The following is a 25,239-nucleotide window of genomic DNA, read 5'->3' on the forward strand; positions in this document are numbered from 1 at the left end:
AGTTTGAGTTTTAACTGTAGCTTCTGTATATCCGAAATGCCATTGGATTTAACGTTAGCTTAAATTAGCTTATTTTAGCTTATTTACCATCTTCCCTGGAGTTAGACAAGAAGATACATACCTTTTTTGTCTCGGTGCATGCATTAGGCTTAGGGAACAGTCGCTCCGTTAGCATAGCTTAGCTTCATCACTGGAAGTGAGGCGGGGCCGGAGCCTGACGTTCCCTAACAGTGTATAGTTTGATTGATTGATTGAAAAGTTTATTAACAGATTGCAGAATACACTCCAAATACAACTCCAAAACGTTCATGTAAACATGTTGTGACCTCTGAGCTAACCGGAGCTAACACAGATCAGGATGGTAAAGCATATATAATGACTTCCTTTCTGGGGTTGTCAAAATAAAAGTGCGACGTTTATAGCAGGTTCGTGTTAACGTTAGATAATGTACAAAATAAACGTTTTCCGCTGCTATAAAAGTTGCACTTTTATTTTGACAACCCCAGAAAGGAAGTCATTATATATGCTTTACCATCAGGGGAGGAAATTAGGCCACTTTACTCGCCAATTGCGAGTATTTTTTACGTTTGGCGAGTAATTCATGAAGAGCACTCGCCAGTCTGGCGAGTATTAGTAATTACAAAACAAAACAAAAAAATCATTCTGCAATCTGCTGATTCGCTCACTGGCACAAACCGAACTCTGACTCCCCCCTTGATTCCTCCCATTTGCGCCACATAATAATCAGACCATAACCAATGAACATCATCGTTGTACAGATGCGCTCTAAGCTCCTCCAATGAACACTCGTTTTCTAGAAGATGCCGCCCATCTAGGGGAAGTGGACAGACCACTGCGCGCGGACCTACAGACTCCTGCCACCGGCAGCCGGCTTGACAACGTAGACAAACTTACAAAAACACATCAGTGGATGAAAATAATTGCATGTAGAGTCGTCGCTTTCGGATATCAGTGGGTTTTGACATGGGGGCGAACAATAGCACGCGACGCGTCTCCTTCGAGTCGGATGAGAATGACAAGTCAACCAGCATTAGCCGGCTAGCTACCTAGCATGTAACAAGCTACCATAACGCGCATTCAACATAGTGGACGACTATACTGAGCGGCTTTGCTTAAATGCAGCCGAGTGACATTTTATTATTACCGGGGTTCCCCCCATATCACCACTCGCCCATATGCCCTTCACAACGGTGATGTTGTCATACTTGGCATTCAGAATACACCTGCTGAACCCCTAGCGTTGTCGATTCGGTTCCAATGTATTGTCATCTTACAGCACAAGTACAGTACAACCAGAATACATTTGGCATACAACCAGAGTGCAAATGTAACAAGTCAAGTTCAAGTTGTTTTATTTAGCTATTACATTACAGTGAAATGCTTGGTTCTTTCACTGCCCAACTCAGTCCAAACTAAACCAGCCCAACCCAGTATTGATTGATTGATTGATTGAAAACTTTATTAACAGATTGCAGAATGGGTACAATACAGTACAGCTCAATACACACAATTGTTAAGGGGATGCAGACCAGAGAAGGACTTTCGTCTTGTTTACATCAGGGTCCCCCATTTCAGTCCTGTTTGCTTAATGCCTTGTCCACTTCCTCCACACTCCAATATGCCCTTCAACCCTGCTCCTGTCAAACCTGCTCTTTCCATTCCCTCCATCATGTCCCCCCTTTCTGATGAATATTTCCTGCACTTAAGAGTCAGACACACATTCCTAGTAGTTGAGCTGTGATGAATGAATGAATGAAAACTTTATTTAACAGATTGCAGAATGGGTACAGTACAGTACGGCTCAATACATGCAATTGTTAAGGGGATGCAGACCAGAGAAAGACTTTCGTCTTGTTTACATCAGGGTCCCCCATTTTCAATTCATTTTCAATTCATCATTCAGTATAACCTAGACCAGCCCAACCCAGCATCTTTCACTGCCCAGTTCAGCCCAACCCAGTCCAGAATAGTTCCCTCTTTCATGTTAATATGTGATTTAATGATGTAATATTTTGAAGAGTAGAGACAGTGTGATTAATTTACTATGATTGAAAATCAATTTAGACGAAGACGTACAAAGAAGTAATTATCACAATTAGCGATTTTTTTTGTCTGGTAAAAAATCTGTTTGGCTGGTAAAAAAAATCAGATACTCGCCAGTTGGCTGGTAAGCCAAAAAGTTAGTTTCCATCCCCGTTTACCATCCTGATCTGTGTTAGCTCCGGTTAGCTCAGAGCGTCCGGTATAACAATACCAGCCATTGGATTACTGTTTTCTAAATTGGGGAGGCTTTTAATCGTCAAGGTAAGAGGATTTCAAGTCATGGTATCCATAAACTTCAATCGGTTCGGATCCTTTGAATGAATGAGAATGTCAACAATCACGACGACACGTTGAAATCACTGGCTGCGCTCAGAGAGGAGTGGTTAGGCAATAAATAGTTCAGAGTATATTTGCTTATAAAACGTAATTGTCTAATTCAATTATTTTTTTATTGTATTTGGAGTGTATTCTGCAATCTGTTAATAAACTTTTCAATCAATCAATCAAACTATACACTGTTAGGGAACGTCAGGCTCCGGCCCCGCCTCACTTCCAGTGATGAAGCTAAGCTATGCTAACGGAGCGACTGTTCCCTAAACCTAATGCATGCACAGAGACAAAAAAGGTATGCATCTTCTTGTCTAACTCCAGGGGAGATGTTAAATAAGCTAATTTCCCAAAATGTTGGAGTTTTCCTTTAACACATTAACTGCCACAGAGTTTGCCCGTCTCATACCACTCTCTGCCACCACTCTAAGCCTATGGAGATGTTTACCTTCTTTGCAGGGCTATAACTTTTTAAATTGTATTGCTAAATTGACATTACTATGGCCCATTCAACATCGATTATCTATCGTTCAGGGTGTAGGAACGTTATACTTTTTCATTCATAGATTCATACGAAAATACGTCTAGAATATAAATGTTATCGTTTTCTGCAGTAATTCCTAGAACGTGAGTTATAGGCATAAACGCATATATAGATTATCAACTGCCGTTTGTTGCCAATACACGCTATATTAAAAATTTCAACTGTACATGATCCTAAACTTTATGACTGATCATGCGCGGATGAACGGGGGGGGGGGGGGGTAGTTTATAATTCCGTGATAGTCAGTAAATGCTTTATGTAGTATGGGTGATATATTGATCAGAGCAGTTTGCATTAATAATAATAAACAACTCATGCTGAAAATGACATCAGCGTCCTCTTACCGTTCGCCCTCCGTGAGACTGGAGGAAAAAGATCCCACTTATTTGACGTGGATCGCCTAGATCCATTTCCGGTTTGTATAATAATAAACGCCCAAATCATATCAATTATTGAGTTATGGCAGCGATCCATATGTACGGCTGTGTGTCTAGAGTCCTGCAACAATATGCGAGTGCCGGACGCATTTCCCCGGTACACGGAGATCACCAGAGATCCATTTCCGGTTGTAACTCGCCCGATAACGACCAGGCGGCAGTATTGAAGCGTTGCAGAGTTGTGCAGGCTCCCACTGTATCAGCCAAGGCTGGGTGAGGGCATTATGAATACCATGGCGAAAAAAATGAAATATGATCTCAATAACGTCATACGCCGTGGAATGGCAGAATTAGCATGACCTTGAAACACGTATGACATTTTTGGCGCAGGATGTGTTAATGAATACCCTAGTTACAGTACAGCAAGGGTTGGGCATCGTTTGGATTTGAACGATTCCGGTTCAGAATCCGATTCTCCATATCGATTCCTGTTCTGAACGATTTTCGATTCCGATTCTTTGAGGTGCAGGTCACAGCTTATTTCGCAGGAGATTATTATTATTTTTTTTTAAATCATACTATTCACATTTTCAGTTGACTTGATACAGTTTAATTTGGTTGCTGTACTGTAACTAGGGTATTAATTAACAAAGTAAAAAATTATTTTTTTTAAGAATCGAAATGCAGGTATGTTACTTCCGGTTCCAGAACCGGAAGTTAGGAACCGGTTCCTAATTAGAACCGGTTTTCGGTGCCCAACCCTAACAGCAACCAAATTAAACTGTATCAAGTCAACTGACAATGTGTAGTATGAAAAAAATTTAAGATAAAAAAAAGAAAAAAAAAATCTCCTGCGAAATAAGCTGTGACCTGTACCTCAAAGAATCGGAATCAAGAATCGTTTAGAACAGGAATCGAAATGGTTCAAATCCAAACGATGCCCAACCCTATCCATAAGGACAGGTGAAATGTTGCTTTAGTATGGTGTCTGACTGTGATCCATAAGGACGGGTTAAATGTTGCTTTAGTATGGTGTCTGACTGTGATCCATAAGGACGGGTTAAATGTTGCTTTAGTATGGTGTCTGACTGTGATCCATAAGGACGGGTTAAATGTTGCTTTAGTGGGCAGCCGGGTAGCGCAGCGGACTAAGCGTCTGTCTACCACCACAGAGCCAGTGGGATCTAATCCGGGTGTGGTGCCTCCGGCTTGGCCGACCGTCCGACAATTGGCAGCGGGTGGGAAGCCGGCGTGGGTGGGTCCTGGTCGTTGTAAACAGCGACTCCTACAGTTCGGTCGGGGCGCCTGCACAGCAAGGGAAGGATCTGGGAGAGGTAGTGTGACCTTCCACACGTTACACTCTCCCAGTGAGTCCGCGCTGCCAGGTGAAAAGAAGCAGTGGGCTGGCCACACATGTGTCGGAGGAAGCATGTGATAGTCTCCGCCCTCCCAGACCGACGGTAGGGGGTAGAGTGCACAACGACCAGGAAGGGGAGTGGGAATTGGCACAACGACTAACATTGGGATGGGATTTTCTTTTTTATAAAAAAATATAAATAAATGTTGCTTTAGTATGGTGTCTGACTGTGTCCACTACTGAGAAGAGCGACAGACCTTGGCCATGCTGGTGTTCAAAATCTGTACATTTAAGATAATCATATGATGCCATGAAGAACAAACTGTGACACCAGAGAACACCCCGAGCTCTGAGTAAAGGCCTAAATTCCACCTACGTTTTCTCATATTCCAAGGAGACGTTGCACGTGAGGACATAGGCGTCCTCCACACGTTTCTTCATGTCTGGATGTCTGGCGCCGTGGTCCAGTACCAAGCCTCTGATCAGCCTGGGAGAAAAGAGACAACTCCATCATTATATGATTATCAGCCAAGTCTAATGTGTAGTATGTGTAGGTGTCGCGGCTGAAAATAACCAGAGGAGACAGCTCCACGTACACAGTATCGCTGTCCGTCTTGTGCTTCATCTCCATGATCTCCACCATGAAGAGGTCGATGGGTTCATCTGGCCTGTGGATGGCCAGCACCGCATCCACCACCGCCTGGTAGCATACAGACACACCAGTCATTCAACAACAAGCTGCTTCACAGCCAGGTGTAGCATCCGGATTGCCAAAGCCAAACCTCCACCTGCCAATCGCAGGCATCACCTGCTAGCAGAGTTAGCCAATGCTAATCTCCCATAGCAACCAATCACATAGCCCCTTACGTGACTGCGATCTGCAAGCCAGGGGCTTTTGGTATCCGCAGTCGCTCTCAGCTATGTACCTACCAGCCTAGTTTGGACCACCAAGCGCTGCTTCTGAGCTGGGTCAAAATATATCAGATATGAATTTCAAAAGGTACCCAGCGTACACAATATGGGTTTCACACAGCGAGGCGCTGGGGTCTGAAAGTTCGGAGTTGCTAATAAACAGTTTAAATCATTGTTACAAAACGAGTGGTACTTACAGAGCGAGTACCGACACCAACGGCGGAAATACACGGCTCGCTCTGTAAGTACCACTCGTTTTGTAACAATGATTTAAACTGTTTATTAGCAACTCCGAGCTTTCAAACCCCAGCGCCTCGCTGTGTGAAACCCATATTGTACGCTGGGTACCTTTTGAAATTCATATCTGATATATTTTGACCCAGCTCAGAAGCAGCGCTTGGTGGTCCAAACTAGCCTGGTAGGTACATGGCTGAGAGTGACTGCGGATACCAAAAGCGCCTGGCTTGCAGATCGCAGTCACGTAAGGGGCTACCAATCACACTGGTCCCATTAATGTATTTATTTACAATTGAAAGATTCATGTATTATGATAACTTGACATCTCCTTTCAATGAACAGAGGGCCATGCCCCCTCAACATACTGAGAGGGTGCACAAAAAAAACGAATCAAATGATTAATCGGAAGCTGAAAGAATGACACTTGACATTAAAATCCTAAAATACTCTTTATCACACACACCTCTGTGAGCAGGTCAGCCAGCTCCCTGTGGACCTTGGTTCTGAGGGAGGTGCGGGCCACATGGATGAGGGTCTCTCTGTCCATCTGTTTGGTCACCTTCAGCTGCTCCAGCACCTCCAGAGCCTTCTCCTTGGCCGCGTCAAAGCCCTCCGCTATGATCCTGGGATGGAGACCCTGACAGAGGCACATAACATGTTAACAATCAAGAACCTGTTCCACCCCACGGGGACGGTACCGACCCCTTTTGACATTATTATCATATATTAATATTTTTATGAGTGATGCAATAAATTAACGTTTTTAAAATCAAACGTTTTCAAGTATTATTATCACTACTATGTCACAAATACATGTAGAATGTAAAACGTTAGGTTGGCAATAGTTTAGCAATAGGTTAAAAGTGCATTTATATCATTTTAAGTTTTTATTTTCCACTCGTGTTTTGACCCGGAAGCGGAAATGGAAATATTGAACCATGGGAATTGGAATCTATTTGCGGCCATTTTGAAGAGGAGATCACTGGCTATCGTTCAGTGTCAGAATTTCTCCGTTCTACACTTCCTGTGGTCCAATATGGTGTTTCAAAGTTCAGCGTTCTGAATGAATCATATCAATAATTGTTATGATTCGCGATAATAAGCTACAAAAGGTAACGTTTTTGACAAATATTGAAACGCAGTCAGTTTCTCCACACTATTGTAATCATGTAGGAATAATTAGACCTGAAATTAGTTACAAAATGATTACACTGTGGGAGAAATAAAAAAGTACAGTCGATTACATTAAATATCAGTATATGTTATTATGCACGCCTGGTGATACTATATCCAAATTGAACTCGGCCATTTGAAAGATACTATATGTATATATATATATATATAAATGTGCGAATTGGCTATAATAAGGTAATGTATAAGCATATATTCTATAATAATATTTCAAATTGCATTGGTCCGGATGGGAGAATTCAGTACTGTATATACAGAACCTTCAGTTTGATCATCTTCCCTTTATTAATTTCCTTAGATCTTTTGTACACATGATCTCAAGAGGGTACTGAATGAGCTCAGTGGCAGTTTTTTAAGTTTGGTCATTATTATCATGGTTTTATTCACTGTCAAAGATGAAAAGAAAAATCATAATTCATATTTTCCTTTGTTTCATCAGAATTTAAGCAAGCCTAGTAATAGACACAATATTTCTGACACTGAGAATACATTCATTGAGGTCCATAGATGTTCCTAGATACCAAGAATATGCAAATAGCCCTTGTAGAAGTGGAGCAATATTCCATTTACCTAGGTATACATTTTATGCAGATTTTCACCTGGGGTGGAACAGTTTAACAATGGACCTGTCTCAAACCCTGCCCTCTTTTCTTGATCCTCCAATCACAACTGTCGCTTACCTCGGACAAACCAAGTTTGTCCGAGGTAAGCGACAGTTGTGATTGGAGGATCAAGAAAAGAGGGCAGGGTTTGAGACAGGTCCATTACAGGGCTAAAAATCTGACACTCAACTTGGAGATCATAGCTTTCCTGAATGGGTGTGATTTTGCAACGCTTCCCACACACCAGTCTTCCTGTTGGGCTTTTCTTTTTTTAAACAAGTACCAGCTTATCCCCAACTAATTTATTTAAAAGAAACCCGTTCTTGAGGACCCATGTTCTTGATGCCTTTCAGAACACCCGTCTACCACATCGCTCTCAGACAAGAGCATCTAGTCATGAGACCTTTCTACCACATCGTAGGGCTGGGCGATATGACCAAAAACGTTATCGCGATAAAATTATAAAATTATTTTCATATAATTCGATATCGATAATTATCGTCGATATAATGTCTTGTCAAGTTTAATTAACTTCTTATGCTGCTGCGAATGTCTCAAGTCGAGTTGATGTCGTCATCAGTCCGCGCACGTTAGCAGTTAGCCGACAAGCGGAGTATCTCATGACAATAAATATGACACTAAAATACTCTTCCGCCACAATATATTGAAACGAACTGTATACCCAGGGATTAAAGCAAAAAAAAATCTCCTGACTGAACTTTTTTTCAGGCCAAGTCATATTCTTATTTTAACCTCCACTGTATTTCTTTTTAATAGCGTTGGCGTTTTAAGGGAGCCTACTTGTTTCGGTTTCGTCGATAATCCAATGTACAGTTACCCCCCCCCCCCCAAACCACCTCCAATGTAGTCCCCCCCCCCCTCCACCCAACCTCCTCCAATGTACAGTTTCTTCGTCAAATGTATATGCTCTCTTTTTTAGACTCTTATTGTATCACAAACAATACTGTAGTAAATCTGGTATGTCTTAAATGTATAGATGTAGCAGTATTATCCATCTGTATGTCAAGTATGTCATATGTTATGATGAATTGAAAATGGTGGACCCTGATGTAAACAAGAGGAAAGTCTTTCTCTGGTCTGCAACTGCAACCCCTTAACAATTGTGTGTATTGAGATGTACTGTATTGTACCGATTCTGCAATATGTTATAACAATCAATCAATATTTAACAGATTGCAGAATGGGTACAATACAGTACGGCTCAATACACACAATTGTTAAGGGGATGCAGACCAGAGAAAGACGTTTGTCTTGTTTACATCAGGGTCCCCCATTTTCAATTCATAGACATTTATGACATGCACAACATTTATGGCATAGGGACATACATGACATACTACAGGACAGGTATATAGTAATGTTACATTTGTGACATATACGATATGCAAATATACAGTACTGTTACCCATAGATCCTAACAGAGATTATATACATTATGATGGGGAGGAGACTGTACATTAGGGTGGGTGGGAGAAATAAGATATACGTGGGGAGAGAATAGGAGACAGTCTACAGATACACCTGTGTGATGTTGCTACGGAGTTAAGCTAATAAAGGATACTCACAACCACAGCAGAGGACTCACATTTGTACTGTGAAGTAACACGACAATGACAAATGTGTTGTTTCCGTTTTTCTTTTTGACATAGTTGCGGAACACGGAACAAGTTAACAACTCACCACCACCTACAGCCCCCGCATCATACTGTAGCCTAGCCAGTCTCTTGAAACACTGCTATCTTCAAACTTCCATCCTCCTCTCGTAACTTTCTTTTGTTGGGTGGTGCCGCTCATCCTTTTCGTCTGAGAACACTGCGTGTGTTTTCTTTTTAGTGGCCGGCTTACTCCTTCCATTATCGTTATTATGCTGACGTTAGCTAATAACTATGTGTTGGGGATAATGGTTCCGCACGGACCATATTGTTTGTTACATTGCTATCGGCAAACTCGCTCAGAGTGTCAACATAGTGTTGACATTGAGTTGATGTTAGCTGCTAGCTGGCTACCCAAATCCACAACAGCCAGGCAGCCAACCGTACAAAATACAGTCTCAGACAATCACATCGATTTGTACAGTTAGTTAGCTCCACTCCATTGTGAAATAAAAGTTAGCCAGCCCGTATTAGCAAGCTACAGTTGCTAGGTAGCTAACCGTTAGCCACCCGAAGAACGGTAGCTAGCTAACGTTAGCCACAGCTTCAAAAACGAATTTCAATTATGTTATGAACTATCAGCTAGCCAGCTAGATAACGTTAGAGAACGCCTCGTGTAGTAAACTAACGTGAATAGTTTACTGGGCCATTGTTTAATGCTTCAGTGGTGTTAAAATTGGACCTGCACGCTTGCTATCTTCGGTGCAAATGATACGGGTCTCTGTGACAAGACAGGTCTGTGAGGGGGAGGGCACTGTGAGCAACATGTGTGCGTCAAGCTCACGTTTGATTGGTTAGAATGGTCAAAATGCCCTACGCATCTACAAATCATATATTATACCAGGTAGCCAATTCCGTCAGACTCCAAATCAAATTGACGAAAAAATAAATAAAAAAGACTGAAATCCGTCTGGACACGGAACGCTTTAATGCATGTATACCCCACACTACTATAAACGTGGCCTCAGAATTCAAAACACACACATACTCGGCACGTAAATATATAAAACAGTGCCGTGCAAGCGAGTTATCCTAGCCAGCCTGTTGTATCTGAGCGGTGTATTCCATGACAATGTGCTAAATATGACACTAAAATACTCTCTTCCGCCACAATATATTGAAACGACGTCCACTGTATACCCCCACTACTATAAACGTGGCCTCAGAATTCACGCCACACACATACTCGGCACGTAAATATATAAAACATCGCCGTGCAAGCTAATTAGCCTAGCAAGCCTGGTTGTTGAGTGAGTCCTACCTCCTTCCGGGTCTACTTCGCTCTCGGCCATCTCCTTCACTGATTGGTTGTTAACTGTTGTGCGTAATCACGTCACGTTGGTTGTTGTTAGTGAGTGTGCTGAGCCGAGGCTGAACGGAGCCAAGCTTGGAAAATCGATATATCGAAACTTTTCGACCACGTTTCATGTTTATTTCGAGGAAATAATTTATCGCAATAGTTATCGTTATCGTTTTATCGCCCAGCCCTACCACATCGTTCAAAAGATTAGATTTGAAGGGATAGAGCTTAATGTCAAAACATTTCCTAAAACAAAAGCGTCAGACAAATATGGTGGGCATGGTCCCCTTCCTCACCTCTGACACGTAGAGGTCGGCCTGCTTCAGCAGCTCTCCGATGATGAGCACGTTGGAGGTGGTGCCGTCTCCCGTGATGTCATCCTGCGCCGTGGCCACTTTGGCGATCAGGGAGGCTGTTGGATGCTGGATTTGCTATTTCAACACAAAACAGTGTATATGTAAACCTTTCCATTAATATGTAATTTAATTGCCAAGTTACTAACTTGTGCCAGTTTGATGGGGGCATGTGGAGAATGACCAATACTCCCCTAAAACAGTGGTGCAGACCAGAGCACAGAGAGAGACACAACTTACCATTTCATGCAGCAGGACATTACCATCTTTGGTCAGCTTGATGTCACCAGCTCCAGACACAAGCCTGTAAGCAGCAGCATAGAACGTTAGTCTCCAATGTCAGCAACTGCGTCATAACAGTGGTAAAGCCTTGTCCGAAACGTCCTCGACCCTAGCTGGTAGACCCAACCTCTAGTGTGCTCACTAGGGCTGGACGATAACGATAATTATCGCGATATATTTTAATAATCGATATCGATCGATAATACATTTTTTTTTTTAAAGGGTTTTTCTTTTTGTGTGACCTGCAACAGGGCAGTTTTATAACCAGAGACAGTGGACAGACTTGTCTTTCTTGCCTGCAACTTAAAGTAATGGCTTTGCTTGTCCAAATGACAATACTGACCAAATTGAGATTTTTTTTTTTTTTGTAAAATACAGTTTGAAACCATCTGTACACAGTAGGCTATGTGTGCTAGCAGAGCTAGTCTCCAGTCACGAGTCACGGTGCACATGTGCGGTGGTTTGTCCACCAAAAAAGCACCAAAAGATAGAAAAGAAACTAGCAGAGCCAGACCTATTCAACTCCCCTGGAGCCACAGCCAGCAGAGAAGCTTGTTTACTTTTGCTTTCAAACCAGCTGCAGCCTGACAACTGGAGTGTGAGGGGATGTAACACTAAAGATGGCGGCAACGACAAATAATTGCTGCAAAATATATATATATATATTTTTTTTTAATACTTATAACAATATCGATAATTAGCGATATCGAGTAATATGATATCGTGATATAATTTTTGGCCATATCGCCCAGCCCTATGCTCAACCACATAGTATGAGATTGGGTGAATATAAAATAAATGCTCTCCAATTGGGCGCAACGTAATATAAAGTTGTTGTTGTCCTTGTTATTACACTAACTTGGGCGCAAAGTTACAATATTTAGATTAAAGTATAGTGTTTATCATCTTTTCCTCCAACCGAACTATGCTATCGGACACGTGATGGCATTTTCAGGTGACCTGCCATGTCTAGGTTAGAACCTTGTTGTAACCTAGCCTCTGTTGGCGGCTTGGGCCTGGCCATGTAATGACTGAATCATCCAGGTTTCACTGCATGGGATGAGGTAGCTGGTAGACCCAACAGTCGAAATGTCAATAATTTGTAAAGTGCAATGTTTATAATCCCAGCACTGTTTGCATATCAATTTATCACCTTTTGAGGTGGTTGAAGTCCATAGGGCCCTAAAGAAGCTCAACCCCCGACAAATCTGCAGGCCTGGATAAATTGGAGCCTCGTTTTCTTAACACATGCCAACGACGAGATTAGTCGGGTTAACTCACCATGCGTTGAGTGCCAAGGCCGGAGAAAAAACGAGAAAACTCGTGTTTTAATCGCTATTTCTTTTATTAGCAATATCTAGGCCTGCCACGATAACACATTTTGCTGGGCGATTAATTGCCCCCGAAAATATCGCGATAAGCGATATTATTGCGACCGGTTAGAGAATTTTTTTTTGGAGAAATTTATTTCCCAAAACTTTTATTTTGAAGCCCACCGCTCCGTCTTTTCCGGTGTTTAAGACTTTTATTTTGAAGCCCACCGACCGGACCGGAAGTATTGTTGTGATTATCAGGTACTTTTTGGGTACCAGAAAAGTCACGTGAAACACTGCAGACCACTGAATAGAGACGCGTCTCTAGGATTTCATAATCATTATGTTTGCAGCAGGCACAAGTGCAATAAACAAAGGATACAGTCACTGTGTATTCTGCCTCATTTATTGATTAAACAAAACCGACATCAACACAATTTGCCACCGAGCGGAGAGTTTAGTCTCGCAAAAAGATCGCTGACTTGTTAAGGCTTGTTGTTAGGTTAGGTGCTAATGTTGTGCTAGCGTTTTAGCATGGCTATCGTACATAGCGTGATCAATATAACTCGCTATTGATTGTTTGTATGAGTAACGTTAATGCTAGTAGAATAGACACAACGTGAGGTAATCACCATCCATTTTAAACCGGTTATTACCTAATGCCAACGTTAGCAAATAGACGCGACTGGTAACGTTACAGCTTGTTAGCCTAATGCTCGTTAACGTTAGCATAGACAGCCTAGCTAACGTTAACGCTTGTAGAATAGACACAATGAGAGGTAACGTTAGCGTTAGCAGAATAGACACAACGAGGGTCTCGTTAATGTTGTTATTGATTGATTGATTGAAAACTGTGTTTACTCTGTTTGTATGAGTAACGTTAATGCTAGTAGAATAGACACAATGAGGGGTAACGTTAGCCCCACGGAGCTCCTGTGCTGTGCTCTGTAGTAAAGCCAGCGGCCCGCCTCCCAACACGGACAGTGACTGACAAGGGGCACTGGGTCCGCCTCATTAAAACAAACGCGCAAATAGCAATTAATCGCGCCCGTCAAAATCATTGCATTCATTTTAATTATCGCGGCAATTAATCGATTTATTGCTTATCGCGGCAGGCCTAGCAATATCCATACATTTTTCATCCATCCAGCGATTCCAGCCTGACGTTATCATTGGGAATGGGTCTGAGCTCGAAAAGGGCAAATACTAGGGGTGGGAATCACCAGCTTCATACGATACGATATCGATTCTTTGGACAACGATACGATATTTGCCGATATCACAAAGTCTGCCACGATACGATACGATTCGATTCAGGTGCCTGCGATCGATATGAGACGATATTATATGCCCATTTAACACAATCAGTCACATTTAGATCAACTAAAAAAAGGCTACGGAAATATCAATTGACGTTTTTATTTTTGAGCCCTTCCAGACAGGGCACGAAATTAGAGCCCGCCACCCACCATTGGCGGGCAGATTTTAGGTTTGGCGAGTGAGACTGAGAGGTCTGTCCACCATGTGGCGGACAACCAAATAGTCATGTAAAATTATTAAAACTGCCGTGTGTTTTGGTCTTACGACAGGCCTAATTTGTGGCTTGTTTACCGATGTCACATCCACTACTCTTCTGTCCTGACTGCCCGTGGTGCCTGCTTGCACTGTAGGGAGCTAACGTTAGCTTAATAACTTTAAATGGGTTACAAATAATGTGTAACTATGGAAAGAGTAAGCCGACAGCTAAAAAGAAAACCCACCGCGGCAGCGAGAGCGGGACCACCTAACAAAAGAACGTTTCGCATAGCTTTTCCCATCATGTCATTATAGACAGACCACAGACCATGAGCTGACTAAGCTAAGCTAATTAGCGTTAGCTGCTAACCCTGGAAACGCTCAAAGCACCATCAGTGAGTCCACAAAACCAGTTCCATTAGTGAGGAAAGGGGTTATATTAACGAGGCTTGACAACAGGGGTTCAAAGATAACTTCACATTTATTGGCTATTGGTTTCTTTATATCGCTTCATGCATCGGGCATCCAGGTTCCGTGTTGACATCCTCACAGTCTAGTAGTGTGTGTGACATCATCAACTGTCTACGGCAACTCAGACGGGGGGGGGGGGACGGGGGGGGGGGGGCTCTCTCGCTCGCTCTCTATGTTCAATATGATTTAAAGCCAAACGTTACACTATAAATACTAACTGGATAGTTGATGACCATTTCATTTCATTATCTGAAATATTCTAAAATCATTAAGTCTGCTATAACAAGCCATTATCCCTGTGTGTGATTATTATTTTCTCACAGTCAAAGGCAAAAAGAAAAACAGAAACAACACGTTTGTCATCGGTAGTAAATCAATGAGATTGTGGACTCTGATGAGGACATGATTGAGGAGGTTTAAGTTAGGCTTATAAAACCTTCACATTTTATTATGTTCTGTTAAATCCTGCAGAGGGTAGAGTGAGGACTGAGGAGTCTGATGATGTTTAACAGTAGGTTACAATTTAAGCTTAAGATTGAATTGACCTGTATTGATTAATCAATCATCAATAAATATATTAAAATAATTTGCTTAAAATACTCTGGCCTCTTATTTAAGTGTATTCTTCAACATAATACCCTATCTACTTGAAATTTACGGAATTATTTGTTATATATATGAGACACAAAAATGCGTTTTTTTTGGCTGGTAAGAAATATGCTTGGCAGGTAGATTTTTCCCATCTACCCGCCACTGGCCGGTAGATTCAGTTCTCATATGAGAACTGAATTGGGAAAATGGGCTTTTAAATATGCTGCTCCATCCTGGAACAAGCTACAGGACTCGGAGGACCTAAAATTGCCAGGACTTAAAACCATCTTTAAAACCAAATTCAGTTCCATTGGACAGTGCAAAGTGTGTTTGGTAGCTTGCCTGAAATTGGATCTTGCTGTGAATGTTTTATCTGTATTTTATTGTGTTCTTTTTTATGTTGAAACGTTCTGCTGCCTTGCATGGCCAGATCGCTCTTGGAAGAGATTTTAATATCAATGATGCTTATCTGGTTAAATAAAGGATTTGATTGATATGGCTTTTCCTCAAACTGAGCTACACAAGAGAAAACTCTCAAAGAACACCTACGGGAGACTGCAATTCAAAACTGGCCCCTACAAATGTCCTAACCCAGTTGTACAATAAAGACCAAGCATGGCTTTGTCAGTATTCCAATGTACAGCCCCACCCAACCCCACCCCACTACCCAACCTCCTCCAATGTACAGTTCCCCCCCCCCCCCAACCTCCAATGTACAGCCCCACCCCACCTACCCAACCTCCCCCAATGCACAGTTTCTATGTCAAATGTATATACTCTTCTTCTGGATTTTTTTAGTATCACAAACAGTACTGTATTTGAAAATCTGGTATGTCATAAATGTATAGATGTAGCAGTACTGTCTGTCTATCTGTATGTCATATGATGAATTGAAAATGGGGGACCCTGATGGAAACAAGACGAAAGTCTTTCTCAGGTCTGCATCCTCTTAACAATTGTATGTATATTGAGCTGTACTGTACTGTACCCATTCTGCAATCTGTTAATAAACTTTTCAATCAATCAATCAAAACCGACAGCCTAGTCCTTCCACTCTCCGTCAGCTCAGGGTCACAGCCGCATCCACTTCACTCATACACCCAGTAATTTGCATTGGTAGCCAAGTTTACAATTACAACATTAGCAACTACCAGATTTATAAGAATTCTTATAATCATGGTAGAACTTCTGCTTAGCCAAATATCACCATACGATCCCAATAACGACCCGATTGGTGATGCGGCGCAACTTCAAGGAGGCAGGAATGACGGGCCCAGATGAGTCGAGACACAAACTATTATATCAGTTTTAGAAAATCAGTTATGCTTACTGATGGCCAGTGGATACACTTGGCTTAATTATAGTGTATCCGCACAGCGACTTACGTTAACCGGCCTCCGTGGTATGGCCACACCACACCCAGAATAACGTAAAGTCACCGTTACAGAAGTGTCGTGAATCCTATATATATTTCGAGCCATGCTTCGCCACCCGAAATATATATACTTTTCCCGGCTATATTGACACGTCTAAAGAAATTGAAGCTGTGTAGTTAAGTGACAGTTTTAGTGAAGCGAGTCAGTTTTAAGACATGTATCTCCATCGCCAGTCATGCTTTTGCCGTATGTCTGCAGCTAAGCTAACATAGCTAGCTAAAGAAAACTCACATTTTCATTGTTCCTTTCGGTCCCAGGTTACTTTTGAGAACATCCTGAAGACCACGGGCAGCACTTATATTCACTGCGAGGGCAGCCTGTGCCCGAGCGACCTCGGCTTTTGGATTTAGTGCCTTTATAGCAGACATTATGAAAAAATTCCCCCGTCAATCCACGTTGTGATGCGTAGCAGAGCTTTGTAACACTGCTTCTGGAACTCTCCGTGCGTCACGTGGACCTACGTCACCACGTCCAATGCCCATGCCATTTATTGGCCAATGGGTCGCTTTTATGATAGGTTGTATCTGATGTCAATTGTATTCTTTTGGTTTTAACCCTCTGCAGCAAAATTATAATTCTAGTCCGCTAGAAACTGTGTCAGACATAAATGACTGGCAATACATCTGATGTAATTTAGATGATGTGTGCTGATATTTTATTTTTATTATTATTATTTTCTTTAGAAAATAATTCACTTTCATGAATACACACTTGATGGCGCTGTTCTGCTCAGCTGAGCTGTATGGATGTGCTGATTTGTGGGCGGGTATCAACTCACCGGCTTCTCTTTTGATTGGCACAACGTGCAGCGTTCCCTTCCTAGTCAGTGAACCCATTGAGTGCATCAAGGGGCAGTTGGCCAATGCTGAAGTGGGGGCCATATCAACGCTGTGGTTACCAGTAAGTAGCAACCACTCATTTGCACACGTTTTGCTCATTTCCAGCAAGAAAGTGACCCAGTCCTGCAGCCGGAATAGCACAACGATCCTGACACTAGAAGTGAGTGTTTATGTAGCGGAGAGAGACGTGGATTGCACATGACAGGTAATTACACCGCTATTCAAAGCTAACGCACCAAATGTTTACCACTGATATTCAATGTGATTCACTACTTGCACTTGTCTATTGTTGCTTTGCCAAAGTGTTGGCAAGAAAACGGTTTGCTGGACCAAAATGCTACAGCCTTTATCCTTCCTTCTGAGCGCAGGCCAGCCTTCTCACTGTGCAGTGTGCATGCATGGCCATGGGGGTGACGCAACATTTTTTACAGAATCTGTCGATTTCGTTGCCCCATCAACTCAGATTGGTGTTAGGCGGCCTGTGTACACAGTGTTCCATTTTTCTGACAGTGTTGGTTGGGTGCACTTTTGAATTTGGCTGCATACCATATTCATAATTATCCGTTGGCGTTCCCGTTTGGGCTTGATTTGTGGTCCTTATGTGCACGGCAGGTTGTAGCAATAAAAACGGTTCTAGCTGGGTGGATGGGGGGGGGGGGGGGGGGGGTAATTGTGGTATTACTTAAGTTTCCACAGTCCTTGCAGTAAATGCTGACGGCTATAGGAGAAAATGTGAACTACCGGTATGTGAACAATACTGTGTATAGCCATAGGAACGTGAACACAAGGCCATTTGGAATCGATTGGTCTATGCAGGCAGTGGCACACATTTAAGTGTTATTTCATTTCAGACATTGTATTGATTAAAGGGGAAATCTGCCCTTAAACATAACTGACATTTGACATTATTATTACAATGGCATTGGACAGTCCAGGAAATATCTCCTAAGCCGAAAACAAATCAGCAGTACAATATTATAGAAATAACCTATGAATGATGTTCTAACCCTTTATGGCTATACACTCTAAGATAAAAAGCTGCAAGAAAACGGTAAATGTCTGGTTTCCAAATACTTACTGTCAAATACATTTACAGATTACAACCTTTATTTAATGGTTAATATTTTGATAAAAGGTAATTTACTGTATTTTTATGGTATTTACACTTAAAGTAGAAAAACAAAGGTAATCTGTAAAATAATACAGTGAATTTCCTGATTTTTATTTATTTTTTTACAGTGTAGGCTACCCTAAGTTACACAACCTATTTTACTTAAATCATCCTTTTGTGATGCCAATAGTGTTATATACAAGGCTATAAGGAGTGTGCTATACCCAACTCTTTCTGTGAACATGATATAATAATGAACTTATTGCCATTGAGTTATACTGGATTTGTAATGTTATAGTCACAGTAATTACCACAATACCATGGCTTGTCTGTCTCCAGGAGTTATCTCCAGCAGGCCTCACGTTACTTACTTCACCATTTCCAGCTCGTGACCACAGTGTCAGCTGAAGTCTAATGACAGTGATTAGATTTGTCCTCAGATGCACCGTTCACTCTGATACAGGCCTAAATCCTTAAAAGTCACTGCATGCATAACCTTTTGACAAAAACGTTTATTTGTTTTAGTTCCATTTGAATCATTCCAGTCACTTTACTTGTGTCGTTTTACTCAACACAAACTATTGTTTATTTACTAAACATTATTATGTAGCTATTATCCATATCAGTAAAATTGTTGTATTTTGTTCAATGTAGAGTAGACCCATCACAGTGAGCAGGGTTAGAAATTAACATTTTTTTTCAAGGGCTTTTTTATTTTTATTTTCGGGGGCTTTTTTTGTATTTCGGGGGCACTGCATTTTTATGATGAAAATTAACATAAGGATTATAAAACATTGTTGACACTTTTTTTTACAGTCTTCGTCCCTATGTTTGATAATGTAATGTTAATGTCTCCATATATAGGGCTCTACGCTAACCTTTTTCCCAAGGAGCACATGTGCTCCTAAATAAAATGTTAATAAGATCTAAATAAAAATTTAGGAGCACACAAAGAAATTTAGGAGCACAGTGAAAATTGTTCAAGTAACACAGAGTTTATTAACTATTTATCACATGCATATTATACTGTGCGTGTGCACACTATGAATTGAAAATGGGGGACCCTGATGTAAACAAGACGAAAGTCTTTCTCTGGTCTGCATCCCCTTAACAATTGTGTGTATTGAGCTGTACTGTATTGTACCTGTAACTGAGGGGTTACAAAACCCTGACTGTATTAAAGATTGTGATAGATTAAACCACTGCTAGTTATGTACTTTAATTACTGGCCAGACAGTACATCAAATATAGATGGTGAACACTCACAAGAACACGGCATTGACAAAGAAATAGTATTTGAGGGTATTTTATTATTATGCAACATTAGGTTACAGATAGTGATGCACCGATGTGAAAATTGTGGCCGATACCGATAACCGATATTAATATTGCTGTTCTGGCCGATACCGATATTTACCGATGTCGATATCTCTGTATAGAAAACACTTTTTTATGATAATCAAATAAAGAGCTATTTTCCAAAACGCTGATTTTTTTTACTTTTGTAACTTATTTTCAGAAATGACTGATATTTTGAAACTATTTAAGGCCAAAACATGTAAAAAGAAAAAAAAAACATAAAAAAAAAAAAAAAAAAAAACTTTTATTTTTTATTTTATTTTTTTTAATATCGGTCCTATCTTGATATCGGTACGATACCGATGTGTAAAAAAACGGCCATATCGGCCGATATATCGTGCATCACTAGTTACAGAATGAGAATTAGGGTCGCGCTTGTATGGCGAAGAATATGAATAAAGTCAGTCAGCAGCATGAGTCACTGGGAATAGCAGGATTCCTACGATGGGTCTAAGTTGACGCCACCTGTCGTATAATAGCAACTATATAAGGCAACGCTGGTACCGCCTGGAGACAATGGGTTCCCTCCGGGGTGTAAGGCCTGGAGGGTAGAGGAATGTTCGGATACTCAGTCTGATTCAATGAAGAATAAAGAGACTCCACGTACAGGAGTCGGTCCTTGTAAATCCAACGATCAGCAGCAAAGCAATAACTGTAATCCAAATGCTCGATAGCAATGATGACAGCCAGCCAGCCTCTGTCCATGAGGCCAGCCCGAGTTGTAATCCTCACGAGGTTGAATCCCAAACGACAGTGGAAATCAACGAGGCTCTTCTCCGGGTAACACGTTCCAAATCAATATAATCCAACCAGTAATGGTTCTGCAATCGCCGACGCTGGTTCTCCTGTGCACATGTCCAACGGTTCTCCGACTAGGCCTCCTCGGGTGCGGGCGACGTATTTAGGCCACACACCCTGGCTAAGGTACACTAGCTAAAACACGACGAACCGCTGGGTAATGCTACACACGAACGAACTGTGGTTGCACGATATACAATAAATGAACGACTATTTACTTCACATTAGATTAGGTCGAACTTGACGTTACTGCATTAAACTCTGACACTTTACTATTCTATTCGCACATGTTCTCAACGCACAAGTGCTCAATTTACACGATGAACTACGTTGGCTTGTTTAGATGGACAAGCAGGTGATCGACGACTGCTGTGCGCACCTTGCGCTGTATATATACTTAAGTGATTATCTAGTCCCAAACCGCAGTCCTTGTCTGGGATCAATACGCTGTCTCCGGGCATGTTCTGACATGCCTGAACTTGTCTTTGAACCTGACGTTGGGGGCTTGCGAGGTGGCGCCTAGGGCGCTGTCCAATAAGGAGAGCGAATATTACTCTGGTGGTTTGAACGCAGGTAAAGGGATATTCCGTGTATATATAAATAATATACAAAGTATATCAAACAATAAAGGTAGATTCTCAGTTTTAATCTGGCCCTTCACAACAGTACCCATTCTGCAATCTGTTAATAAAGTTTTCAATCAAACGCAAAGGATATCGGTTGTCAAGCTGCTTTTGTATGTTGTAGTGTTGTTATGATACCAACATTTTGACTTTGATACAGATAGGAAAGGTAATGGAATATATTATTAGATGACAGAACATTGAAAATTCTTTATACAATTATTTAATTCATTATGAAATAGAAATTCCGTTTTTGGGTGGAACGTTTGTTGCAAGGAGCTAGGGAGGCGGGGACCGCTGCGTGTTACACACAACACGGAGAAATGTCCAAGCGTCTAGCTGCTTCGGTGCGTCGTTAACGTTAACGTCGGAAGAAATTCCCCACTAAGCCCTAAATTCAGAGCAGAGCAGTATCCTAATGACTTTTATGCTTCAGTCGATAAGGTGTTTTGCGAATTCTGTCAACACACCGTGGGGACTGGACCCGCAAAAACACGTGCGAATATCACTTCAAAAAACCATGTCAGCCGGATTCCTCTTTCTCCTCGTCTCTCTTTTGCTCAAAATAAAAATGAATGGGCTTCATGGCTGGCTGATTTTTTTGCGTTGTCTGAAGCCGGTACCGTGACTTTGTTTTCGGGCGCTACTGTGATTGGACGCTTATGCGCCTTGTGTAATGTGGGACTATTAACAGCGGAGCTGTTTTGTAATCGTCACTCGTCTCGAGTAAATGATTTTTGCGGGTCGCGCACACACACATATTATTAGGGGCAAATACAAGGGAAATGCTCGCACTGTAGATCATATATATAATTATATATATAATTAGTAAACTGTCGGGGGCATTTTCTGCCCCCCTTAACTGATTTTCGAGGGCATTTTGCCCCGAGCCCCCGTTAATTTCGAACCCTGAGTGAGAGAGATGCTGTGTTCTATTTCATACTGGCTGCCGCTCAGCGTCATCTGCACGCACTTCACTTTGTGCACGAGCACTGAATAAAAAATTCCACAATGTACCTTTGGATATCAGGAAGGCAGCAGGACCGGACGGCATCCCCGGCCGCGTCCTAAAAGTCTGTGCCGACCAACTGGCCCCGGTATTCACTGACATCTTCAACCTGTCCTTGGAACAGGCCGTCATCCCCACCTGTCTGAAGAAGTCCACCATCATCCCTGTACCCAAAAAATCTACGCCCGCTTGCCTCAACGACTACCGCCCTGTAGCCCTCACCTCCATAGCCATGAAGTGCTTTGAGAAGCTAGTGAAGGGCTACATCTGTTCCTCCCTCCCCATCAACCTGGACCCTCTGCAATTTGCATATCGCCCCAACAGGTCCACGGAGGACGCCATAGCCCATGTGCTGCACACAGCAGCATCACATCTGGACAAGAGGAAGGGGAACTATGTGAGAATGCTGTTCATCGACTACAGCTCAGCATTCAATACCATAGTCCCCTCCAAACTCATAGCCAAGCTCAGGGACCTGGGCTTGAACTATGACCTGTGCCAGTGGGTCCTGGACTTCCTGACGGGCAGACCCCAGGTGGTAAGAGCCGGCAACTGCACCTCCTCATCCATCACGCTCAACATAGGGGCCCCCCAGGGCTGTGTTCTGAGCCCCCTCCTCTACTCCCTGTACACACATGACTGCGTAGCACAGCGGAACAACAACACCATCATCAAATTTGCTGATGACACAGTAGTGGTGGGCCTGATCTCTGCCAACGACGAAAGGGCCTACCTGGAAGAGGTAGAGAACCTGTCACAGTGGTGTCAGGAGAACTGCCTCTCCCTGAACGTCAGCAAAACAAAAGAGATGATTGTGGACTTCAGGAGGTCGGGGGTCAAGGACTACAGCCCCCTCAGCATCGACGGGGCACCAGTTGAGAGAGTGAACAGTTTCAAGTACCTCGGAGCCCACATATCCGAGGACTTGACATGGACCACACACATTGACAGTGTTGTGAAGAAGGCACGACAACGCCTCTACTTCCTCAGGCGCCTAAGGAAGTTCCAAGTCAGTCAGAAGATCCTTAGGAACTTCTACTCATGTACAATAGAGAGCATCCTGACCGGCAACATCACCTCCTGGTTTGGGAATAGCACTGCACAAGACCGTAGCAGACTACAAAGAGTGACACGTTCAGCCGAACGCACAATTAGAGGGGGGCTTCCCACCCTCCAGAACATTTACAACAAGCGGTGCAAGGGGAAGGCTAAGAGAATTATTAAGGACTCGAGCCACCCGAACAACTGCCTCTTTGAACTGCTGCCGTCAGGCAAGCGATACCGGAGTCTTATGGCGAGCACAGAAAGACTCAGAAGGAGCTTCTATCCCCAGGCCATCAGGCTGCTAAACGAACAATAATCGCTAAACGAACAATAATCACTATGCAACAACCATCAAATGCACACAGCACACACACCCACACGCACACACACACTCACTCAAACAAACAACACACTGCAGCACCCACTCTCCACACTTTAGATCACACAAACACACTTACACTTTATATTTATTGATAAAGGATTTGCACTACAACTCGTACACCTACTGTGAATTGTACCTAAACTGCACCTCGTCCATTTATGCCTTGCACTATATAGTATTGTATATTAGTACACTGCACAGTATTGTATATTGTATGGTAACTACGTCTACGAACATTGTACATATGTCTAAATTGAACACTGTGACCTCTTTTTTTTTCTTCTAATTTTTACTATGTTTTTATTTCATACTTATCTTGTCATGCACAGTCTCTGGAGCGCAACAGTAAGAAGCATTTTGTACAAAAGTATTCTGTACTTCTGTATGACAACTATTAAAGAAACTTGAAACTTGAACTTGAAAACTTACATCCCAACATTCGTCTGGCCACACCCCTATCCGCTTACCTTCATAAGCAGGTGTGTGGTCACCTACTCGCCTCCTTCTTCACTTTCACCACAAGGAAGTGCCTTCGGTAGATCCCACACTTGACGAGGTTGTTAGCTGAAGAAAGTTGAGACGTGTTTACATTTTTTCTTGCTTTTTTCTTCTCATATATTTCGAAAGAAAAAACCTAAGTCATAATGTCTACTTCGGAGGGTCGCGCTCGCAACGCTAATCTTCACCAGCGGTTCTCCATCGCCGCCTCTGTCGTGCGTCTTGGAGCGGGGTTGAGGCCTCTCTCGTGGTCGGCAGCCACGCCTGGTAGGCGTCCGATGGGTAGTTTGCCTCTCCAAGGAGCTGGTGCACCAGTGCCGTCTCCTGTGCGATGGCCTGGTTCCGGCTCTGGTTCCTCTGCTTCCGGGGAGTCGTCCGCTGTTGGGCGGCCGGCTCCTTTGGTTGCGGGGGATTTGAGACGCAAACTTTTTGCGTCAGCTCGCTCCCGTCGCAAGATGGTGGCTTGCAGACGCGAACGGCCTGGTTTTGGTGAGTTGCTGGAGCCGGATGAGGTTGCGTCGGTGGAGACAGAGGACTACATGATAGAGGCGGACGGGTTCTTGTTTGAAGGCCCGGTGGAGACATGTCCCCTGCCTGTCCAGGTAACACTGGAGGGGGGTGAGATGTCTCCTTGGGGTTCCTCGTCTGCAGATGTTGGGTTAGAACCTCCGACTCGGCGGCGGGATGCCCTGCTATCAGCCACATCAGAATGTGGCTCCTTAACCAGTAGTCTGCTGTATGTGAGGGACGCGGGCTTGGAGGAGGAAAGTATGCAGGGGGAACTGCATGCTTTGTTCCCCGAGCTCATGGCGGCGGCGGCAGTCGCAAACGGCGTGCCGCTGCCGCAGCCACTGCCTGTTCCTGTCCCTGACGATCTCATAGGTCATCTATGGCAACGTCGCCCGGTGAGAGGGGTGGACGTTGTCTACCCATTTTTCCCCTCAATGACGGCCTACGTCCGTCAGGGCCAGGTGGTCTCCCACATCATGGGCCTTACTCCCGCCTACATGCAAGTCACGCGGGTGGCGGGT

The 25,239-nt window shown here is 42.9% G+C and overlaps 2 protein-coding genes across 3 annotated transcripts in view; one reads left to right on the plus strand and one right to left on the minus strand.

Moving 5' to 3' along the window:
* The window catches only part of LOC311245756 (T-complex protein 1 subunit zeta), a 34,816-nt gene extending 17,840 nt beyond the window's left edge, over window positions 1–16,976 (minus strand). The window contains exons 1-6 of the mRNA XM_084335732.1: window positions 16,777–16,976; window positions 11,178–11,241; window positions 10,881–11,015; window positions 6,282–6,455; window positions 5,266–5,369; window positions 5,046–5,156 (exon numbers count right to left, since the gene is read on the minus strand). Coding sequence (XP_084191858.1) covers window positions 5,046–5,156; window positions 5,266–5,369; window positions 6,282–6,455; window positions 10,881–11,015; window positions 11,178–11,241; window positions 16,777–16,913 — 725 coding nt within the window. The 5' untranslated portion in view covers window positions 16,914–16,976. The remainder of the gene's footprint in view (window positions 1–5,045; window positions 5,157–5,265; window positions 5,370–6,281; window positions 6,456–10,880; window positions 11,016–11,177; window positions 11,242–16,776) is intronic.
* A 397-nt stretch (window positions 16,977–17,373) lies between these two features.
* psph (phosphoserine phosphatase) overlaps window positions 17,374–25,239 on the plus strand; it is a 46,942-nt gene continuing 39,076 nt past the window's right edge. Inside the window, exon 1 of one of the 2 annotated variants that reach the window (XM_084320917.1) lies at window positions 17,374–17,445. In XM_084320917.1, coding sequence (XP_084177043.1) covers window positions 17,408–17,445 — 38 coding nt within the window. In that variant the 5' untranslated portion in view covers window positions 17,374–17,407. Of the gene's footprint in view, window positions 17,590–25,239 lie in introns of both variants that reach the window. The other variant, XM_084320918.1, reaches the window with a different exon arrangement.

The sequence above is a fragment of the Notolepis coatsorum genome (genome assembly GCF_963971535.1).
Source record: "Notolepis coatsorum genome assembly, chromosome: 1".
Taxonomy (NCBI): domain Eukaryota; kingdom Metazoa; phylum Chordata; class Actinopteri; order Aulopiformes; family Paralepididae; genus Notolepis; species Notolepis coatsorum.